At 35.9% G+C, this 22,500-nt stretch overlaps 1 protein-coding gene across 1 annotated transcript in view; it reads right to left on the bottom strand.

Moving 5' to 3' along the window:
• Nucleotides 1–2,718: 2,718 nt before the first annotated feature.
• LOC115210754 (glucose dehydrogenase [FAD, quinone]-like) overlaps nt 2,719–22,500 on the bottom strand; it is a 77,601-nt gene continuing 57,819 nt past the window's right edge. Inside the window, exons 6-12 of the mRNA XM_029779467.2 lie at nt 21,698–21,819; nt 17,159–17,326; nt 15,409–15,559; nt 12,906–13,063; nt 12,116–12,308; nt 7,861–8,083; nt 2,719–2,894 (exon numbers count right to left, since the gene is read on the bottom strand). Coding sequence (XP_029635327.2) covers nt 2,732–2,894; nt 7,861–8,083; nt 12,116–12,308; nt 12,906–13,063; nt 15,409–15,559; nt 17,159–17,326; nt 21,698–21,819 — 1,178 coding nt within the window. The 3' untranslated portion in view covers nt 2,719–2,731. The remainder of the gene's footprint in view (nt 2,895–7,860; nt 8,084–12,115; nt 12,309–12,905; nt 13,064–15,408; nt 15,560–17,158; nt 17,327–21,697; nt 21,820–22,500) is intronic.

Raw genomic sequence — 22,500 nt, 5'->3', positions numbered from 1 at the left:
TAATATTTTACTATAAAATTGGATTTAACCCTAAATCTGATTTTTCCCTGTAATTTTGGATTCATTCCCTAATATTTATTATTATATATATATATATATATATATATAATATATATATATATATATATATATATATATATATGTTCATATCTACACACACCAACTCAAAGAAATGAATTTGAAATGCATTTAGAGTCTTTAGTAAGATTTATTTACATTAACTTAATCGGTTTCACAGTATAGAATGACTTTCAAAAGTAGTCTGAGATGAGACGGACGTGAAGCTAAGATGTGATTGTTTCACTTCTAAACGGAATTTTAAAATAAGCATTTTATTATGAGTAGATTTATGGCACGAGTTGTTAACAGTTAAGATGCAGTTTGACTGGTTGAAGGTGGTCACGAGTTCAGGCATATAATTTGCTTAGCTTTTCACTGAGGTCTGCGTACAGTGTCATGTGACAGTATGAACGATAGGTGCGCGTCACACACACACATCTTCATGCATGCATACATACAGGTGAATCTGCGTAGAAGATACTACGTGTGTGTGTGTGTGTGTGTGTGTAAAACCACTATCTGATCCTTTGGTGCACTTAGAAGAGTTCGCACAGTTTGCTAAGACTCAGACAAGGTCTCCGACTCGAGGATTTCTGAGACTTTTCACACACCACCAATGTCAAACAATTGATCCAAATCCTTTAGTCAATTTTTCCTTCTCTTTTGAAACATTCAAATACTTCTCTCCCACCTAGATCTCACAGTTCACCTTATTCTCCTACACAAACCACCCACCCTAGTTTCTCTGAAGCACACATTTCTTAATCCTCACCTACAAACCATCTCTGCCCCAAAAGGTAGTGTCTGTGTATACGTAGATTCCATACTCTGTTCTCTTTCTAGATTTCTACGATAACGACTCCCAGTTTCTCTGTCTCAGAATTTCCCCCGCTCATTATTTCAAGTACATGAGCTCATTCTAGCACTCTCCTAACTTATTAAACTCTGACTAAATCTCCTCCTGCGTTGAGAACATTTATCTAACATCTCTTCTCTCCAAAGTCACCGTCCTTCATCCAACTCTCATGTTTTAAATCGTAGCCGTATATTGACGGAGCTCTTTCTTCGCCGCATTCAACTAACTCTAGCGTTCCCCAGGATTCGGATTTGTCGCCTAATTTTCATTCTGTACATTAACGATTTACTTGTTGCCACATCCAACAACACCCACTCTTTTACAGATGGCGCACCCTTTCATTCCTCCTTAAATTTCCCCAACCATGTACCATTCACAAGCAATCTAAACTCTACATGTAAAACCGACATTGATTCTATAAAAGAACAACATGAGACTATTCTTCAGTGGGGACATGCTATCCTTTGTTTTCTCTTTTAACAACAATAAAACTCAAACACTACTCATATCAAGAAAGCACCCCCGAGAGGAGGACGCTGCTTGAGTCCTGCTCTCGGTGGTGCTCACAGTGGCTCCAAATGCTAAGTCCCACAATCACTGAAGATCGCTCTCAGCGATAACACTTCCCTAACATATCTAGAATTACATTCCAAAGACTAATCCTTCTCTTCAAGGCCAGAAAATATTTTGGCCCAAGCATTTGCTGCCACTCTACAAAGTTCAAGTGAGACCCACAGTGGAGTAAATCTGTTATGCACGTACAGACATTGGACTGCTTCCAGAGAAGGCCACTTGAGTAACTGGAATCCAGTCATTAACATGTTCCACACTCTATTTTTTCGATCACAACCATAAACGCCTCTGCTCATCGGAGCTGACTTGTCTTGCACCTCTATCACTTAAGCATTCCCGACCTACTTATCTTTCCACCTCTCGTGCATACGACCCCGTTGGACCCGCACGAACCATTATTCCTAGTCCTAGAACATCGGCCGTCTGGGATCTTCTCCATGCTCATGTCTTTCTTACAGGTGTTGTGATGTAACATTTAAATGGACCATTAACAGCATGATATTCGCCGGTCTCAGATGTGGGGTAGAGGTGCAAAGGTCTTTCGCCAGACACAAATAAAAAATAAGAAAATAAAAATATATCCGTGTATTGTGTATTTATAATTTATATAAACGTATGTATGTATATCTACACATGTGTACATGTACGTACATACATACATACATACATACATCATACATACATACATACATACATACATACATACATGCATATATATATATATGTGTGTGTGTGTCTGTGTGTGCGTGTGTGTGTACAGAAACACACATGTATACACATATATATATATACTTTATTATTAAAGATGCAAAAACATCACAAAAAACCCAGCTACTCATAGTTTCACGTTCATGTTCGTCTGGCAGTTGTGATTCTGAATCACAACTTCGACGAACGGGAACGTGAACCTCTGAGTAGCAGTTTTTGTGATGTTTTTGCAGCTTTAATAATAAAGCACGTTACTCTACCTTCAGTATTCGAGTACTATTTTTTCCCACCTTATTTCATATTTATGTGCTTACTCTCTCTCTTTCTCTCTCTCTCTTTCTCTCTCTTTCTCTCTCTCTCTCCCTCCCTCTTTCTCTCTCTTTCTCTCTCTCTCTCTCCCTCTCTCTCTCTCTATATATATATATATAGAAACTTACATGAATATATATTTGTATGTATGTATGTATGTATGTATGTATGTAAGATGTCTGTAAATCATTTAAAAAAAGTGTTTCTCTTTATTTTCCGAAGTAACTATACTTTTCGTTTTGTTCGGATTGGTTTGAGTGGTGCTCGGTTCAAGATCATATCCGCTGCTTTCTCGGCAATCATAATCGTAGGTGCGTTGGTCTTCGACGAAGTTATTTCTGGCATAATCGAAGCATCAACAACTCTTAAATTGGTAACACCTTTGACCCTGAAAAAAAAGTAAAATATGATTTGGAGACCGAGAGAAATGAAAGTTCGTCAAAGAAATTAATTTTTGCTTTTGTTTTTTAATCAGCGTTCGTGTCCATATTTTAGTCGACATTACAATTAGGAAAAGAACATGCAATATTTCTACAAATTACTCTTTTTACCGTATCATCAACATTCCAACAAAATGTGAAACTAATATAAATGTTAGAAGATGTCTTCTAATATCTATACTGGTTTCACATTTTAGCACAAGCCCATCAGGTTCTGGGGAGAGGGTAAGTCGATTACATCGATCCTCGTGCTCAACTGGTACTTATTTTATCTACTTCGAAAGGATGAAAAGCAAAGTCGGCCTCTGCGGAATTTGAACTCAGAACGTAAAGACGAAATATTGCTAAGCATTTTGTCCGGCGTGCTCACGATTCTGCCAGCTCGTCTCCTTAACCTCTTCTAACATTTATATTACAATGTATTTTTCAACAATAAGTTGTACCCAGCTGTGCAGCTAACTCGGTCGGTAGAGCACAAGGTTGTTCATCTCAGAATCGTAACTCTGAGTTCCATGTTGAGCGCAATGTTTTTCGCTTTGCTAGCCAATAAGTGATCTCTAGGCACAAGGCCAGCAATTTCGACGGAGTGGGTAAGTCGATTATATCGACCCCAGTGGTCAAAATATAAACCGCTTGGTAATCTTGATAAATCTAAAGGACCACATTAATTTGTCAATACAGGTGGAAAGAAGTTGTCATTATTTCCAAGCACAAAGTTAGTTGCCCGCCCTAAGAGCTGCCGTTCTCCATGTTGTCGAATGATGTGACCCTGTCGGGTACAATCTAGCTCATACAAATCAGGATTCAGAATACAAATTTGTAATTGTTATGCGTTTTTTTGTTAGGTTGTCTTATACACTAATTTCCTTTTCTTCATAAATGAACTAAACTGACTAACATAAAAGCTAAGGCCTAGCCTTCTTTGTATGGCAATCCAATTCAGTTTATCATAAATTTGAGTTAGGGTTAGGGTTAGTTTGAACAAGAATAGGTTTCAAATCATCCTTCAAACCCCCGTCTGGTTGACGAAGATATCTTTTCGCTTAATATCTAGGATTCTTCCGCCCTCACAACAAAAGTCAAATTTGATTATGCCAATAAAAGACGCGCCAAAAAACTTGGAAGCCCGCATCCAACAATAATCATCCACTTGCGCGGAAAGATAAATTTCTTTTATGATAGCTTGATCATATTTAGATATCTTGGCTCCTAATGTAACTAATTCACACTTTACGGCATGATATCTGGACCTAGAAGCATCATGCAAACCATACAAAAACTTGGAGAGTTTCTCTAGTTTTCCTGTCATAAACAAGGCCATCATTCTGATATTTCTAAGCAAGAGATTACCTAATTTGGTGTCTTAAAGCTTTTGTAAGCTTTTCAGAAGACTTACTCTCGATGTAGGCTTTTTTGCAGCATGCACCGCTTTCAAATTCTCTGTGACGATCTCAGCTCTCCCAAATTTTGTGGCTGACGTACCAATACAGAGAGTAAATGCAAACTCATTTTGCACCAACTAGTTTGGGTTATGTCCATGACAATTCTGTAGAGTACTTTGGCACTCTCTGAACAGCCAACTGAAGTTCAAAAGGATATTTATAATCATTCAGTGTTCCTTAACTATCAATAGCTCCAAGAATTCCACTGTAACGTTCAGTTACACTATTCATGAGCTTTGCACTGCCGTAGCTCTTACAATCCCATTTACATTCTGACGTTCTGGTTTATATACGCCTTTTTACGGTCAAAATATTTTTAGGCAAGCCAAAGTATGAAACCCAGTGCGTAGAAAACATGCTGAAGATTGTATTGACTACATTCAACCATATAAAAGATGTGTTCTTGAATTTCCTTTGGGTTCTAAGCAGCGTCCTATTGAAAACAGTTGTCAATAAAAAACTCGCCACTGGTCCTGGTTCGGTCTGCTTGTATCTTTGACAAATGTTTCAAGTGGGAGGAACTTCTTCAGACATTTTGAAAAATTCTTTATTTATGTTAAAATCATTAAACTACCGATGCATTTCATCTTTTCCACTTGAGCTTTTCTACAATTTCCTTGATAAATAAGACTTTAGAGGTTTCACTATCTCGCGGCAATGATCTGGTGGTAATCTGCGAAAGTAGGATTCAGCTACAATTTCCTTCTCCAAATGAAAATTGTATCGTTTAACATTCAATACTGCCTTAACTCTCTTCCCTTAGACTTTCTCGATAGCAACCACAATGTCAGCATTATTTTCAACTCTAATGGTATCTATTACATGAGGAAGGTAACATGCTTTTGCCTTTCTCAACTAAAAATTTCTACTGCACTAAGATAGAAAGGAATTAAAAATTGTGGTCAAGCTGGGTTATAAATATTTTTCGTTTTGTGTTTATTGACTGTATGGTTTTTGATACATGATTTTCGAGAAAAGTGTGAGGAAGTCGTTTGCTTGGTGTCGCTGCGTAGCCATATTATTTGAGATTGTTTTTTGCCATTGTTGATGATGCTACTAACTCTATATAGTGTTTTACTATTAGTGTTGTAGCTTTTATTGGTTCCTTTTCTAAGATTTATATATTTGTATTTCATTAATCAGTTGTTTGATACTGAGATTTATTTCAGTTGTATCTAGTGTTGATACTTTGTGTTTGAGGTTGTGTCTGATTTTTATGAGGTTGGTTATTTCAGGATTATAACTTTTATGTTAACTCTTGAGATATGCTTTTTGATTAGTCTACAGTTATTTTTTCTCAGCGTATACACTGCAGTATCTATTCTGGTTATTGGTGCGTTGTCGAATTCCCTAAAATCTTGATTTTCACAGGTTTCGTTAGTTTGTAAATCTATTTCGCCTTCCGCATTGATGAGAAAATGTGTTGTAAAGATAATTTGTGGGTGAAGTGAGGAAAGTCAGGAAATTGTTTGCCAAGTGGTTGTGATAGGCATGTGGAGCAGAAGGTGATGTCTGGGGAAAGAATTGTTTAGTTAGCTTGGGGAAGTAGGTGTATGTATTGGTGTGGATTGTTTAGGATTTAAAGAGAGTCAAGTAGCAGCTTCTTATACATTATCTGAACTGTTTGAGGTCTTATGTGCGTTGAAATCTCTCTCGTTGATTTTCTATATGAAGATTAAAGTGCCACGTGATATCTTTCATCTTTTATCTTTTGTATGATTCAGTTATTGAACTGTGGCCATGCTGGGGCATTGCTTTTGTGGTGTTTTGGAATTGTGAAGGGAAATAATAGTACTTCTGCTTTTCAAAGTCGTTGTTGTCACTAATGTTATTCTTCGTAAAGTATATTATTGTTATTAGATATTTAGAAATATCATTTCGTAGAGATTTTATGTGTACTTGGAAGATTTTGTGAATGACTTGACTTTGCAAGGAGTTTAGAGCCTACTTTATGCAGAATTGTAGCTTTTGTCGTTTTCCGGTCGTGTATACGTGCATGTGCTGAAAGAAACGTGTCGCACGTGTATCGTTCTCGCAATATTCTCGAATTGATCAGCCCATTTTCTTTTACACTGTATATTTAACCGTTTTGAAGATGGTAAGTATCTGAAGAAGATTTAACTGTACTTTATTGCCGGTTAAACAACCACTTATAGGTTTTCTTGCAAACACTCTATGTGGATTATCTAGCGGAAAGCTAAGTGGGTTGACTTACACTGCGAGAATATGTCGCACATTACAAACCTTGGCTTATATAGCTTCTTTCCAATAGCCATTTTCGAATGCATTCTACATGGACCTCATCTGAGTCATGTCATCGAAACACATCTTGTATAGAACAAATCTGTTTACTGTGTGTTAGAATTTCAGGCCTTGTATTATGCAAATATCGAGTGGAAAATATTACTTTTTTGATCCCTTTTGGATAAGCTCTCTCATATTCTGGTCTGTGATGAAGGATCAAGTAGGGCCCAATTAGCTATGAAAGTCATTACATACTGAAACTTTTATTTTTGAAGTTTTAGACTGCTTGGACCCTATTAAAGTAGTAGTTGATTTCGTGGATCTCGCTTAAGCATGATGGTATCACTTACATATCATTGGGTAGGATGTGATAGAAGGTCAAGGTGCATTTTCTTAATTTTTAGATTATTTACGATAAGGAGGCCATTTAGCGTCCCATATTTTGTACTAAGTTTGAAAGACATCCATTAGTCTGAAGCAGAACCATCGCCAGACTTTGGTGCCTGGGGATGCTTCAGAATATTCAGGGTGGGCACTAATTTGTAAGAATGCTAAAGTAAAGTTTTGAAATAAGTGTATCACTGTAAATCTGAGGATGCACCACTGAATAATGAGGGGGTAGTGCTGTCTAGTGCATCCTCTTAGCGACGGGTATGGTTTGAAGATTCTTTATTTGAAAGTCATTTTAGTAAAGAGAATTAAGTGAAGCATTTTAGAGTAGGATTAGAAAGCAGGCGACCCAGTCTCTCTTTGACGCAAAGTTCTTTAGCGTCATTGGATTTTCCTGTTCTTTATTACACAGTAAAATAACTCACTTATACTTTTCTAGTCCTTTTGATGTTGCCCTGATTAAATTAGATTTATTTCTTTAGATATGAGTCAACAATGAAATCACTCCGTGGTTACTTAGCCTGATAGATATAACAATCAAATATTTTCCCAAAACATATCCTATTGTCTTATTTGATAACATTTGATAATGTGATTCTGGGTAGATTGTACATAGGATAAAGACAGTTTGGTCACAACAAGAATGCCTTTGATTAGACATAAGGCTATTTGTCAGAACTGACCTGGAACTAAGAAACAACTTCTTCTGGCTTAATTTGTATTACAACCTCAACGTCGAATATATTGCGTGAAGAATTTAATATTTTTACATATTACACAAATATTTTAGATGTAGCAAACCATTACAGATAAAGCAGAATTAAAATCGGTGACTTACCTTAATTGTGGATCTACAACTGCGGACGAATCATTAAGAGCCCCCATCTTGCATGTCGATGTAGGGTGGTACATGACAAAAGTATAATATCGAACTAAACATCCCCAATAATCATCTGTATCAAAAGTGTATTGGGAACAAATGGGATGAAGCTCGTTAATGATTTCAACTCCAAGTTCTTTCATGGCGTCAGTCTGGAGCATCTTTCGGGCGACTTTGATACCTAAAATGTAAAACAGAAACAAAGAATCTATAGAACCAACGACAAAAATAAATTATCATAATTTCTGATAAAAAGTAATGCTATTAGACATAAGCGCCATCTTGAGAGAAAAAAAAGAATAAAATATAATTAAGAGGATACGAACAATAAAGCCATGAATTATCGGGAACTGCAGTTTCCACTTCCAAATTATCTTTTTACTTTTCTCAGTTATTGGAGAGCGGACACGCTGGGGGTAGCGCCTAAAAGGGCTTAGTCAATCAAATAGACGTCAGTACTTATTTTCAAAGTTTGATACTTATTCTATTAGTCTGTTAGGCTGAACCGCTAAGTTACGGGGACGCAAAATACCCAACACCAGATGTCAAGTAGTTATGTGGGGTAAAAGCACAAAGACACGCACGCGCACACACACACACACACGCGCGCGCGCGCGCGCACGCAAGACGAGCCTTTACACAGGTTCCACTTACCAAATTTACTGACAAAGCATTGGTCGGCATGGGGCTAGAGTAGAAGGCACTTGCCCAAGGTTCCAAAGTGCTTCGCAATTAGCCTGAAACCGAAACTACGTGGATGCGAAGCGTATTTCTCAACTACACAGCCATGCCTGCGACTACTGTGGGGTAATATATAACAATATCTTTTCTTTACGTCAGTAACTAATATACCGAGGTATTCTACCGTTGGTCAATGTTTGCGATTCGAAAGAACCAATGTATGAATTTATAAAGAAACGAATTGCTAAATTTTTAATACATATGATGTTAATCATTGTAATGAATCTCTCTCGATGAAAAGAAGCCAATACACAGAGCGCCAATACGCAGAGCGCCAATACGCAGAGCGCGCCAGTGATGTGAACTCGCACAGGTATAAGAAAGACACAGATTTAATTTTACGATCTGAATTAATTGAGTTAATTTGTCTCAATCAATCAGTGCTTAGCATAATGCTCTATTAACTGGTACGCCTAATTGTTGGTAGCAACAGGGGTCGGCAGAGCAACAAGTGTACCATTAGTAGCAGCACTACATCGACTATTTCGAACTATCAGTCAGTGATTAGCGTAATGCTATGTTAACGGGCATACCTAACTACTGTTACCAACAGTAGAACCAATAAAAGTATATGACGCGGCCATTTACCAACTACCATTTATTCAACGGTGATATACGCTGCATTCCACATTATTAAGCAAATAAACCATCTCTCAATAAATAAATGCATATTTATTCAAAACCAGTTGTTTTCACACTGACCGTTGGCAACACCTATCTGCGGACATTCTTTTAAAATAAATCGGATCTGCGCAGACGCCAACAAATGGCGCTAATTTTAGTGATTGGGCAACATTTTCCCCGTGACAAATTATTAGGCAAGTATAATAAAAATGATGATTGAGTCAAGGTTTAGGATCTTTACCTTTTGATCGGCAGATTTAGAAAATAATTTTTTTTAACTAAACACTTTTAAACTGCAGACACTGGTAGAATGTGTCATATAAAACACCTTCAAAGTTATTTCGTGTTAAAGTTCTCGTATTTCGGTAATTTCAACCAATCAATGACGTGTATTCAGCTGAATAAAATTACTGCTGTTGTTTTTCAACAACTTCCGGCAGTGTATATTTTAACCAGTGGCGATTTTATTGAATAAATTTACTTTTTAGTATTTCAAGATATTTTCATGTAATTTTGGTAAATATATCTGTTAAAATGAGATGTCTGTGTTATTTTCATTTTGCGTAATTTAGACGACAATTTATTCACCACATCCCGAGCCCAGTACTAATATTTTAGTCTGGTACTTATTTTATCTTTCTTTATTAGCCGACCACGAGCTAATGGGATACAAACATAAATTCACGCGCGCGCATGCACGCACACACACACACATGCGCGCGCGCACAAACACACATGTACATGCATATATACATAAATACATACAGGCATGCATAATATACCTTACATAGTAATTTGGGATAGAGAAGAGAAATTGTATAATAGTGGATATCAGCTGCCCAGCGGATGTTAACATAAAACTTAAAGATCAGCGAAAAAGAAAATACCTACGCCGAATTGTTGAGAAATCTACAGTTGCTCTATCCAGATTACAAGTTCAGGTTTATTCCCGTAATTATCGGAGCACTGGCACATATAACACACTACCTAAATACCAATCTGAGAAATTATACTTCTCAAAACCAGAGAGGAAGCTAATTCGAGGACTACAGTGCCAAGCGATTACTGGAACTATAGAAATCTGTAAAACTTTCCAGAGGTTTATCATTTAAGTATATATGAGCATGTCTAGATATGCAGCTATATGTATGAGAATACATACATAAAACAAAACATACATAAACAACTACATACACACATACATACATACATACACACATACATACATACATACATACATACATACACACATACATACATACATACATACATACATACATATATACATATATACATATATACATACATACATACATACATATATACATGGACGCTTGACGAGATCCGAGCCATTGATATGAAAACCCGACAGATACTAACAAGCACATATGATTTCCACATAAACAGTGATGTAGACCGCCTATACCTAAAACGAAAACAAGACGGAAGAAGCTTAACATCGATCCAAAATGCCTTTGAATGTCGCATCACATCCCTTCAGCAACATCTTTTAACCATGAGACATGACATTGTAGCTAGGACACTCGTTAATGAAATCTGTCGGAAGGATAATCTCAAGGACAAAGAAATAAGAACCCACAATATGGTAGAAGCCATAGCCACACACAATAAAAAAGGATACTGGTGGAATGTACCAGTGAAGACCTCAATAAAATGCAAGCACAACAGGCCTGATATAATGATTTAGGATAGAGAAGAGAAGCTGCACACAGTTGTGGAAATTAGCTGCCCAGCGGATGTTAACAGAAAGCTGAAGATCAGTGAGAAAGAGAACATCTATGCTGAACTATTGAAAAACCTGCAGTTACTCTATCCAGATCACAAGTTCAGGTTTATACCTGTTATTATTGGAGCCCTGGGATATGCAACCCACTGCCTAAATACCAATCTTGAGAAATTAGGCTTCTCAAAACCAGAAAGGAGAATGCTGATTCGAGGACTACAGATCCAGTTCATCACTGGAACTGTAAAAATCTGTAAAATTTTCCAGAAGTTTATCATTTAAATATATATATGTCTAGATATGTAACTATATGCATGAGAATACATACATAAAATATACAAATCTGCACATACATACATACATGTTTGCGTACTTACATACATGCATGCATACATACATACATGCAGGCATACAAACGTACATACATACATACATACATACATACATACATATATACATACATACATGCATACTTACATACAAAAATACCTTAACTTAAAAACCGGCTCTTTATTGGTAAGAAATCTTGAAATAAAACTAACGATATACATACATACACACGCATACATACATGCATGCATGCATACATACATACATACACAACTACATACATACATTACATACATACATACATACATACATACATACATACATACATACATGCATATATACATACATGCACACACACAGGCACACAGACACAGACACAGACACACACAGACACACACACACACACACACACACACACACACACACACACACACACACACACACACACACACACACACACAGAGGAGAATTCAGAGGCAAGAGAATAATGTGTTGAAAATATATAAGAACATGCCGGAAATAGTTTTTCCATCTAATCATAATGTATTTTGGGTTCTTTGTTTATATTTGCGCTCAATTTTGTTTTTATCCAATAATATCGCGGCTAACACGCGTAGCAGTTGAATCATTCTGTGTGTATGCGAGAAATGAATATACTATTATATATTCGTATGGAAACGTGTAGTGAACATGATGGAAGTAAGTATGGCAAGATAAGAATGAAATACGCTACAAGATTTTAAAGTTATATTATCTTAAAATTAGATTACTCACCTTCCATCATGATTTTAAAATCTGTTTCATCGTTGAAAAATCGAGGATATATTTTCGGGTGATCTTGTGGATCAGTGCTCTTCAGCTCAATAGAACCAAAGGATTTTGGTTGAACTAACACCACAAAAATCTTGAAGCCTTCAGCGTCGTCTGCTGCTGTCGGCCCAGAAAGTAATTGGGTTTGTTTGATGAGCTAGGACAGAAAAATAAACAAACTAATCAACATAGTAATGGCAGTCTAGATCTATAATTACGGTAGCCGTTTAATTCATTCAAGAGTTCTGTAATATTTCTTTTCAAAATATCTTTTCTATTTCAAGGTAGATCAAAATTTATTATCGATTTAGTAAAAAGTATTTTATGAAAGAACAAGAAGTATCAAAATAGAACTTAAGCTTAAACATTATTTTACCATTTAGATGATAAACTTATGTGAAATTAATAACTGAAAATTTTGCCCTTGTTCAGTCTTTAAATAGGTAATTTTGCAATATATGGGCAGTCCTCGAAATTCGACCGCTTGACTTTCGTATTTCTCAAAGTTTTCTCTTTGATGGGACACACCAAATACAACTTTCGTACCCTAAAATTTCGGACACACGTACATTGCTTTTGCTGAATAACCCTAGATTCATAAAACCTTTGCTTTTATTTCTTTGCTTTCCAATTCAGTTTTTAGGTCCCATTGTCATAAATTGAATATACAGGAGACAAGTAACACTATTTTAATATAAAATTATCAAATCATATAATCAATCAATTATATAGATAAAATAAATGCATTTCTTACTGAAATGTTAACATTAAATCCATTATCAAGTTCTTCTGGCTCTCCGATTACTATAGATGATTGTAGAACAAGTGATAGATCTGGTTGCATCTTGTCTGGTTGCAGACCAGAACGAAGAAAGCCTACTCCTTCCACGGCCAGTGGTGACGCCAGAAACCCTAGAAAAATAATTTCAAGCTGTTTAAAATTGTTATAGAAAACACTGAAGTTTGTAATAAAGCAACAATAATAAATTTCCAACCAGAATATATCTACCGTATATCTTATCGGTCTAAGGTTTTCTAAACATGACTTTTGCGCGGTACATGAACGTCATAATCTAATTGCTTGACAATAAGTCCTTCTTGAGGATGTAATAGCAGTCTTCAAAAAATATTTCTTTAATTCTAACAAAAATTTAATGGGGAAATACTTTTTTACATACACTGGACAGAAATAAAGGAGGTACCTTCTCTAATGAAATACAAAATAACATTGTTAGCATCTTGTTGTTGCTGTTGTTGTTTAATTCCAAGTGAGATCTGATAGAGTAAACCGATGATTAAAAAAATTCCAGCTGTGGCTATCCTGTCTTTCTGAATAACCAACATCACATTATCTAGAACCTTCTGCATTTTTGAAGTATATATGATATGACATGAAAGAGATTTGACGGTTATTTGTAACAGATTAAACGATTACGGATCAATAGGAGCACTCAGAGGTGATGTCATTGGTTCTCCTGTTTACAGGTTTAAAACGCGAGTAATGACTAACAAATGTTTATCAAACAGATGCACTGTCATACAAAATGCTCTCGAACCGTTCCTCACATCAAAACTTTAAGCAACCTACCGTTGTCTCTGCACTGGTGGGATAAATGTCTAATGAAAACAATGCACCGTAAAATACCTTCACATTCACAATCTCCTACCACACAGCATATTCGCCGCCTTACTACATTGATACTTTCTGTTAATTAGTCCGAGCTCCGCAAATTTTATACCAGTTCCATACCCCACCCCCAGCAAAACATAATTTGTTAACAGCTGAAATCAAAATTCCAGGTTTATCACTTCCTAACCCTCAACAACCAAAGCTTGTAACACCCAAGTCCCCCAAATGGTTTTCTTGCAGGTTTGCGAGAAGATAACCGCTTGCAGTGCATAGAGAAAGTCATCAATTACTACGAAGAATCTTTCATTACCACCATAGAATCTGTATGACTACCATCAGCTTCCTCGTCTCGCAATTTACAAAAGAGAACTTTTCATATCTTGCCTAGTACTTTCGTATAAGCCTTTTGAGAAATCGATAAGTTACGGAGACGTAAACACAGCATCATCGGTTGTCAAGCGGTGGTGGGGGACAAACAGAGGCAAAAAGACACACACACACACACACTCACACACACACATACACACACATTCATAAATATATACATATAGATATATATGACGGTCTTCTATCAGTTTCCGCCTATCAAATCCACATACAAGACTTTGGCCGATCCGAGGCTATAGTAGAATACACTTGCTCAAGATGCCACGTAGCGGGACTGAACCTGAAACAATGTGGTTGGGAAGCAGACTTCTTGTTTCACAATTGCAGATAATTTCCTTGTATTTCAGTGTGTGTGCATTTATATTGTTGGGATGATGTTTTTGTTGCTTTTGATGTTGCCTAATTTTGTAATTATTTAGTAACTAATTTTCTTGGGTTGGTCAAAAGAAGAAGGTTAATGTTCTTGACATTCTACAGGACCTCCCAGACTGATATGAGAAAGAAATCACGACTCCGTAGGAAGAATGACATTCATCGAATTATCCTCAGACCAGCAGCTGAGTGGGCTTCACTAAAGACACTCAATAGTCAGATGGTAGCATTAAACTGGAGAACAGATTAAATTTATCACTAAAAAAAAGCAAAAATAAAAAAAAACGGGTACGATCCATGCAACAGGGTTAAGTTTAGTTTCCACTTAAAAGGCTTAAGCTGACTCGAGGCTGTAGCAAAATCATTTTCCTAAGACTATTAGGAAGACATTTCCTCGAAATTCCTGTGTAGATTATTAGTGGCTTTGAGAACATATTCTTGTGACAAAACTTACGTAATTATGAACAGCAATAACTTTGCTTTCACCAATGTTCTCAAAATAAAGCAGGTGTCTTGGTAAATTGCCCCCCGAAGAACTTATTTGGCATAGTTTTCCACAACTTAGTTGATATTGTAGTGCACTGATGTTCTTTTTCTGTTTTATTGTCATACATCTTGTCCAGCTTATACAAGTGTAACCTTGCTTTTATTTTACATTTTACATTTACCACACGAATTAAACATGTTCTCTGATGAAAAACACAAAGTGTTTTAAATTGCTCTAACAAGCTACAACGTACAGCCTCTCAGTTCAAAATAATGTTTGAAAGTAGCTTACTAATTTATCCATACATTCCTTTCAAACAGCAGTTCTTTCAAATATTAAATAAGCATAAGCTTCGAATTCCTTGAACGATTTGTCTTCTACCTGTTTTAAAAAACTGATATCGCATAAATTCTTTGAGTGACATCGCCTTCGATTTAGTCATGCTATAATCTTTTGTTATGTTAGCTCTCAACCAGACTAGAATGTGATTTTTCAAATATTTTCCAACAGGTAGATCGTGAATCACTGGAATCTGTAAAATAAAATGTATAAAATATCTGCTTTACTAATCACAAATAAGAATGATTAAAGTTAATATTACTTTTATCTCATAACTAAGACCTCTAGTGGTGATGGCTGACAATGTCCTTACAATAAAAAAAAGTTCCTCTCTAATGTGCAGGTTCGGGAAATGGTCTATTTTGCTCATAAAAACCTAGTTATTCTCCAAACAGCAAACGTTCCTTTTCCACTCTACCAGTGTTATCCAAAAAGTGCAAGAGCTATTACATCTTGGCACAAGTGTTGTAGCAGGCGAACTCGGAATGTAAAAACCGAAACAAATGCAATTAACAGCTGTTAAAATTGATTAAATTTTAGAATTTAATTTCATGTGCCTAAAGTATATTAAATAGAAGATATGAGATTTCTCTTTCTCTCTCCCCCCTATTCTAAAATTTAATCAGTTTTAACCGCTGTTAATTGCATTTGTTTTGGTTTTTACATTTCGAGTTCGCCTGCTACAACACTTGTGCCAAGATGTAATAACTCTTGCACTTTTTGGACAACACTGGTAGAGTGGAAAAGGAACGTTTGCTGTTTGGAGAATAACTAGGTTTTTATGAGCAAAATAGACCATTTCCCGAACCTGTACATTGGAGAGGGACTTTTTTATTGTAAGGACATTGTCAGCCATCATATATATATATATATATATATATATATATATATATATATATAATATATATATATATATATATATATATATATATATACATATACATATACATACATATATACATATGAAAAATATCACATTTTTGATACACCTCCTAAACATTTTTGATAATACTAAATCTAAAGCTAAACATTTTTTACACTATTCTTTAGAATTTTGTTAATATTTGAAAAAATCTCACAATTTTACCAAGCATGTCGGCAAAAATGAGGATATGAAGGGGAATATGATTCCACTAGAGTACATATGTGTATACAAAGATTTGAAGGTTTTATTACCTTGTACTGTTAACTTTTAACTCCTTCAGCTGTAGTATCGCTTATCGTCTGTAAGTGGTAGTTATTTCGTTACACATAAACGTGTATGCATACGCTGAATCTTTGTTCTTGTCAGTTAGATTTCAAATCAGAACTTTGAAGCAAATCAACAGCTGAAGAATAGTAATTCTACATCCACGATAGATATACAGTTTAAGTAACATATGTTTATGATAAGTTACACTCATAATTTTAGTCTTATAGTTATCATACTTTATAGGTATGACTAAGGCAGAGCACTCAGAAGACTTGATGCAATGCTACCCTATCTTTTTAGTTTTCAAGTAACACGATGTTTATGAAAATTTTCTAAGTATCTTAGTCGTCTTAGACCTGGCAGTACTGGCAAGACTATGCTTCGCTGAGGAGGCTTAATAAGATCGAAGCACGTTCAGAGTTGTCATGGTACTGCTATAGCTTACACTCACTTCCCTCTGATTCTATTTTTGATTAATTTAGATAATTTCCTTTGCCCTTCTCGACGAGAATAAATTGGGCTGTATAAATTTAATTAATTACCATTAAATATGTTTGTACTCAGTTTGGGGTATTTTTAAAGGAAATGCAATTATTTTACCATCATTTTTTCTAAGTGATCCTTTGGTCCAATTCCTGAAAGCATTAGAATTTTTGGTGATTGTATGCTTCCTGCTGATAATATTACTTCTTTTTTCACTCTCACCGTGTATTGAATTCCATCTCGAATATATTGGACACCTTCGGTTTTGTTATCTTTCATAAGAAGCTGGAAGAATAAATTTACTTCGTTATGCAACTGAGCATATAATTTTACACAAGAAGGCACGTTCATATTAATGTAGTGAATTAAATAATCTACGCACGTAGGAAATTAAGAATAAAAATAAATATCCAGTAACAACTTCGGATATTACTGTATTAGTGAGCTGGCGGAATTGTTACTGCGTCGGACAAAATGCTTAGCGGCATTTTTTCCTACTATACGTTCTGAGTTCAAATACCAACGAGGTTGACTTTGCCTTTCATCCATTTCAGAGGTTGATAAATTAAGTACCAGTTGAGTATTGGGGTCGGTGTCATAGACTAACCCCTTTCTCTCAAATTTCATGCTTTGTGCCCATATTACGAAGAATTATTAATACTAGGAAGAAAAAATGCACCCCTGGTTGTTTAGCGTAATATGTGTGTGTGCGAGCGCGCATGCAACTTTTTTTTATTTGAGACCACATTGTCCAATGGGTTCTTTCCTCACCGTTGAAGAAAGAGTGTACCTAAAGTATCGAGATATGAAAGGGAACGAAAATAATGTGAAATAGCTTTTAAACATTTACAAGAAAATATGGAAAATTTAAAGAGGGAAACATTTATAAGAAACAATTGTGAAATGTGAAAATATTTTATTCTCTCAATGAAAAATCTGTCAGTTATCTATTCAAAGTTATAATTGCTAGAGCAATATTGTCGTAACTTAAGTGATAGTGGCAAAACGCAAATCTAAGCCTTAAAGATAGACACAGGACGAGGGGAGATAACAGCAGTGAATGGGAGAGTTGGGAAAAAAGAAGCAAAGGATAGAGAGAGGAAGAGAGAGTGGAGAGAGGGGCAGAGAGAGAGAGAGAGAGAGAGAGAGAGGGAAAGAGAGAGAGAGAGAGAGAGAGGAAGGGTAGCTGTGACTTTTGGACAAGAAAAGTAATTCCTTTTATCATGTATCAAGATTCAAACTTTTAAGACTTTATTGTCATTCTAGATCGATTCAAAAGATTGTTCAGAGTCTTGAAGTCAAGTATAATTATAGTTCCCTTACGATCCATATATATATATATATATATATATGTATATATATATATGATGTGTATCTTTTTAAATTTAAAAACGAAAGAAAAAGAACGTTTACTTAGGCAAAAAGGCTACAGTTTAGGCTGAGGGGGATGTGTACGGATGTGTAGCAGCTTTCTGAAGCACTTGTGCTCAAATACCTGGATTATTTGTTCCATGTCAGCTGTAAGAGTCCAGAACGCAAACGCATACAAAAGGATCGATGTCACTAGGGACTTGTACACTCTGAGTTTTGTTGAAAAACTTACTGATTTGCTTTCCATATGAAATACAGTTACCTCTACGTTAATATAAATGAGAGAAGTTTATTAATATTGTACTGGGCACGGTATTAATCTGTGCAAAGTTCTAGTCAACTACGTTGGTAGCCGTGGCAATGTGTGTGTGTGTATATGTATGTATGTATCTATCTATCTCTCTCTATATATATCACCGTGACAGACCAGGCTACCAGATGTTGCTATACATAGCTGGTCACAATGCGCTTCGCATTGTTTTAGCCTTCAAATGATGCTACCCCGCTGGCTAAGCGAGCAGGCCAACAGAAGAAAGAGTGAGAGAAAGTTGTGGCGAAAGAGTACAGCAGGGATGTCGCCCCCCTGCCGGAGCCTCTTGGGGCTTTAGGTGTTTTCGCTCAATAAATACTCACAACGCCCGGTCTGGGAATCGAAACTGCGATCCTACGACCGCGAGTCCGCTGCTCTAACCACTGGGCCATTGCGCCTCCACATCTATACATATATACGAGATGCACTCCAGAAGTTTTGAGACTTCTTTTAGGAAAGTCAGTTATAACTGTCCTAGATTATTGTAATTTTAGTATATCATTACTATACATGTATGTATGTATGTATGTATGTATGCATCTATCTATCTATCTATCTATCTATCTATCTATCTATCTATCTATCTATCTATCTATCTATCTATCTATCTATCTATCTATCTATCTATATCTATCTATCTATCTATATGTATATGTATATATATATATATATATATATATATATATATAAACGAGATGCACTCCAGATGTTATAACTGTCCTTGATTATTGTAGTTTTAGTATATCATTACTATACATCTAATCAGTTGACCTACGAACTTTTGTTAATCCATATTGAAGGAGACAGTTGTAACAGCACTTTATATACAAAATATAAAGATTAATTACAAACCCGATTTCATTGTTACCACTTACGTAATCACTTACGTAATTGTCCGCAACTCGTCAGTGTGATCATCATAACAAAATATTATTTGCAGAACTATACACGAGACGTCCACATGAGATTGAATATGTATACTGTTCTACCAATTACATTTGGGGTTATCTTGCAAAAGTCTTCGTTTTGGCGCGCCAAAATACCGGAAATAATTCTGCAGAAAATAATTCTCTGCAGTGAATTTTGCCGGTTAGAGAACATAGTTATTTAAATTTAAAACAATAAGGGTGAGAAATTGAATATTAATTTGATTAATATCAATTTAAAACCAGTGGTCTAGCATATTGAAAAATCTGAAGATTTAGAAAAATTATATTACATATATATAAGTGTAATGACCACTAAGTGGACATCCATTATGCTAGAAGTAGACCCCTATGGTCTTACCACTAAGAAAGGATTGTTCTCAAGAAAATTTAGTAAACGTAATTGGTGCAATCACATGCGGACGTTCCGTGTATAGGTCTGCAAATTATATTTTGCTATGACGATCATATTGATGAGTTGCAGACAATTAGGTAAGTGATTACGTAAGTGGTAACAACGAAATCGGGTTTGTGATTAATCTTTATATTTTGTATCTTTTCATTTGTCTTGCTCGCTTACGTTCTGGCGTTTGCTAAATTTTCTTGAGAACAATCCTTTCTTAGTGGTAAGACCATAGGGTGTCTACTTCTAGCATAATGGATGTCCACTTAATGGTCATCCTTCTTATATGTATATATATATATATGCATGCGTGCGCGCAAGCTTGTGTGACGTTAGGGATCTCATCACAGGATGATGAAATCTGCTACTGGTACCATGTAAACCAGCACTGTTTGTTTCAGGGTCGAGTGGTCGGCGACTAAACCGGCTCCTCCACTTTAGTAGCTTCCTACTCTTGTGAGGAGTATGTCTACACACCCAGAAGGTGGACTAAAACCTAGACCTGTCCAAGGGCTGATGATTTCCCTCTGGGCCAGTTGAGGATGGTCCAGAGTAAAGTTACATACTAACTTAAAAGCCGCCCTATCGGGCGGTTTTAAGCTGGTATGTAGCTTTTAAGCAATTAACCCAGAATGGGAAAATCTGCAAACAGATCTCTGACTTGTTTTGGAGAATTTGTTACAATTGCTTCCTCGAGAGTCATATCCCAATGATGATCAAATTCGTCGCTAAAAATCCCGTAAAAAAATCGCCGAAAACAATCGCATTAATGAAAACATAGAAATCCAAAATTTCAGGATTGCAGGTCCGGATTCGGCGCGGAATGTTTTTAATTTACTCACGGAAGCAGCCTGTAGGAGTAAAGTTGAAAAAGTTTGATACACTGACACAGTGACATTCAGATTTATTATATTAGATATGTTTAATTTTGGGGAAACTGTATTTCAATTAAAGTGTATTTTATATGTGTGTGTGTATGTATATGTATATATGTACACACACATACACACACAGACACATGTATTAAAGAGGGTAAAAAAATGAAACAAAAATGATAATGTTCAGTAGTTGGTTCAGTATGCTGTCCACCGGAATTTCTGTCCAGGTAGGTTGTATATCTCTCTCTCTTTCTCTCACATACTCACCCTAACTCTCCCTTATTATTACTCCCATTGTCACTCTCAAAACTATTACTTTTAATAAAACATCATAAACTCTCCCTAAATTTCTTTCTTTCTTTCTTTCTTTCTTTCTTTCTTTCTTTCTTTCTTTCTTTCTTTCTCTCTCTCTCTCTCTCTCTCTCTCTCTCTCTCTCTGTCTGCCGTCGCCACCACCTTCACCGTTTCTATGCCTACTATTACTCAGACCCCAGCACGAGGAAGTGTCATTGATTAGTGAGAGAATGGGTGACACATCGACACAGAAATTAGTTTTCACATTTATTATACTATACATACATAGATACACACACACACACACACACACATATATCGTAAACATCAGATATGACAGAAATATATGCATTTGATATTAGTGTACGTGTGTGTGTGTATGCATTTGTGTGAATATGTATGTGTGTGTGAGTGTGAGAGAGACAGAGAGAGAGGAGGAGAGGGAAAGGAATAAAATACAAGATAAATGCTTACTTTTGTTACTAGAGCTCTGACTAAAACATGTAAATTTTTTCGCTCCATAATTGGTCTAAGAAACGCATTAGATGTGCTCCACCGTATTCCTTCATTTATTGTTACAGAAGCCTGTGAAAATCCTAGAAAAAAATGCAATGAGGATATTATAAGCATGACTGTAGAAGTAAAAAAGAAATTATACATAATCTCGTACACCCGCAATTTCTGTAATTCCTATTGCTTCAAAAATTACTCTTTATTAACATTTCATTTCTTTAAAATTAGCTTCTTCGAAAAGTATCACCGCCATCTTTCTCTAGTTTGTCTTACAAAAGCGATTGGTTTTTATCGTTCCATTTTCCATTGTTATTAAATAGCCATTAAATAGATGGCGCTTTTATACTTGCAGAATATCATATCTAGAAGCATTTTGTGTTTGAGATTAATATTAAGTAGTGACTCAAATATAACTGAAAATTATTGGGCTATCAAATATCGTATTATTTACATATCACCATAACTCTTATGAAATGATTTTCTGATACACTTGTGTGTGTGTGTGGTGTGTGTGTGTGTGTGTGTGTGTGTATGTGTGTGTGTGTGTGTGTGTGTGCGTACGTGTGTGCGTGCGTGCGTGTGTGTGTGTGAGCGTGCGTGTGTGTATGTTTGCATATACATGTGTGTATATATGTATATGTGTATGCATGTACGTATGTGTGTGTATAGATATATGTATCCGTGCATACGTGAACGATAGCGTCATTGGATGTATGTGCTAAAAGAGGAAGCTAACAGCGAGTCACTTCATTGCCAATCAATAG

The sequence above is a fragment of the Octopus sinensis genome, linkage group LG4 (genome assembly GCF_006345805.1).
Source record: "Octopus sinensis linkage group LG4, ASM634580v1, whole genome shotgun sequence".
Taxonomy (NCBI): domain Eukaryota; kingdom Metazoa; phylum Mollusca; class Cephalopoda; order Octopoda; family Octopodidae; genus Octopus; species Octopus sinensis.
Note: the sequence above shows the minus strand (reverse complement) of the source record. Positions and strands in the feature narration are given on the sequence as shown.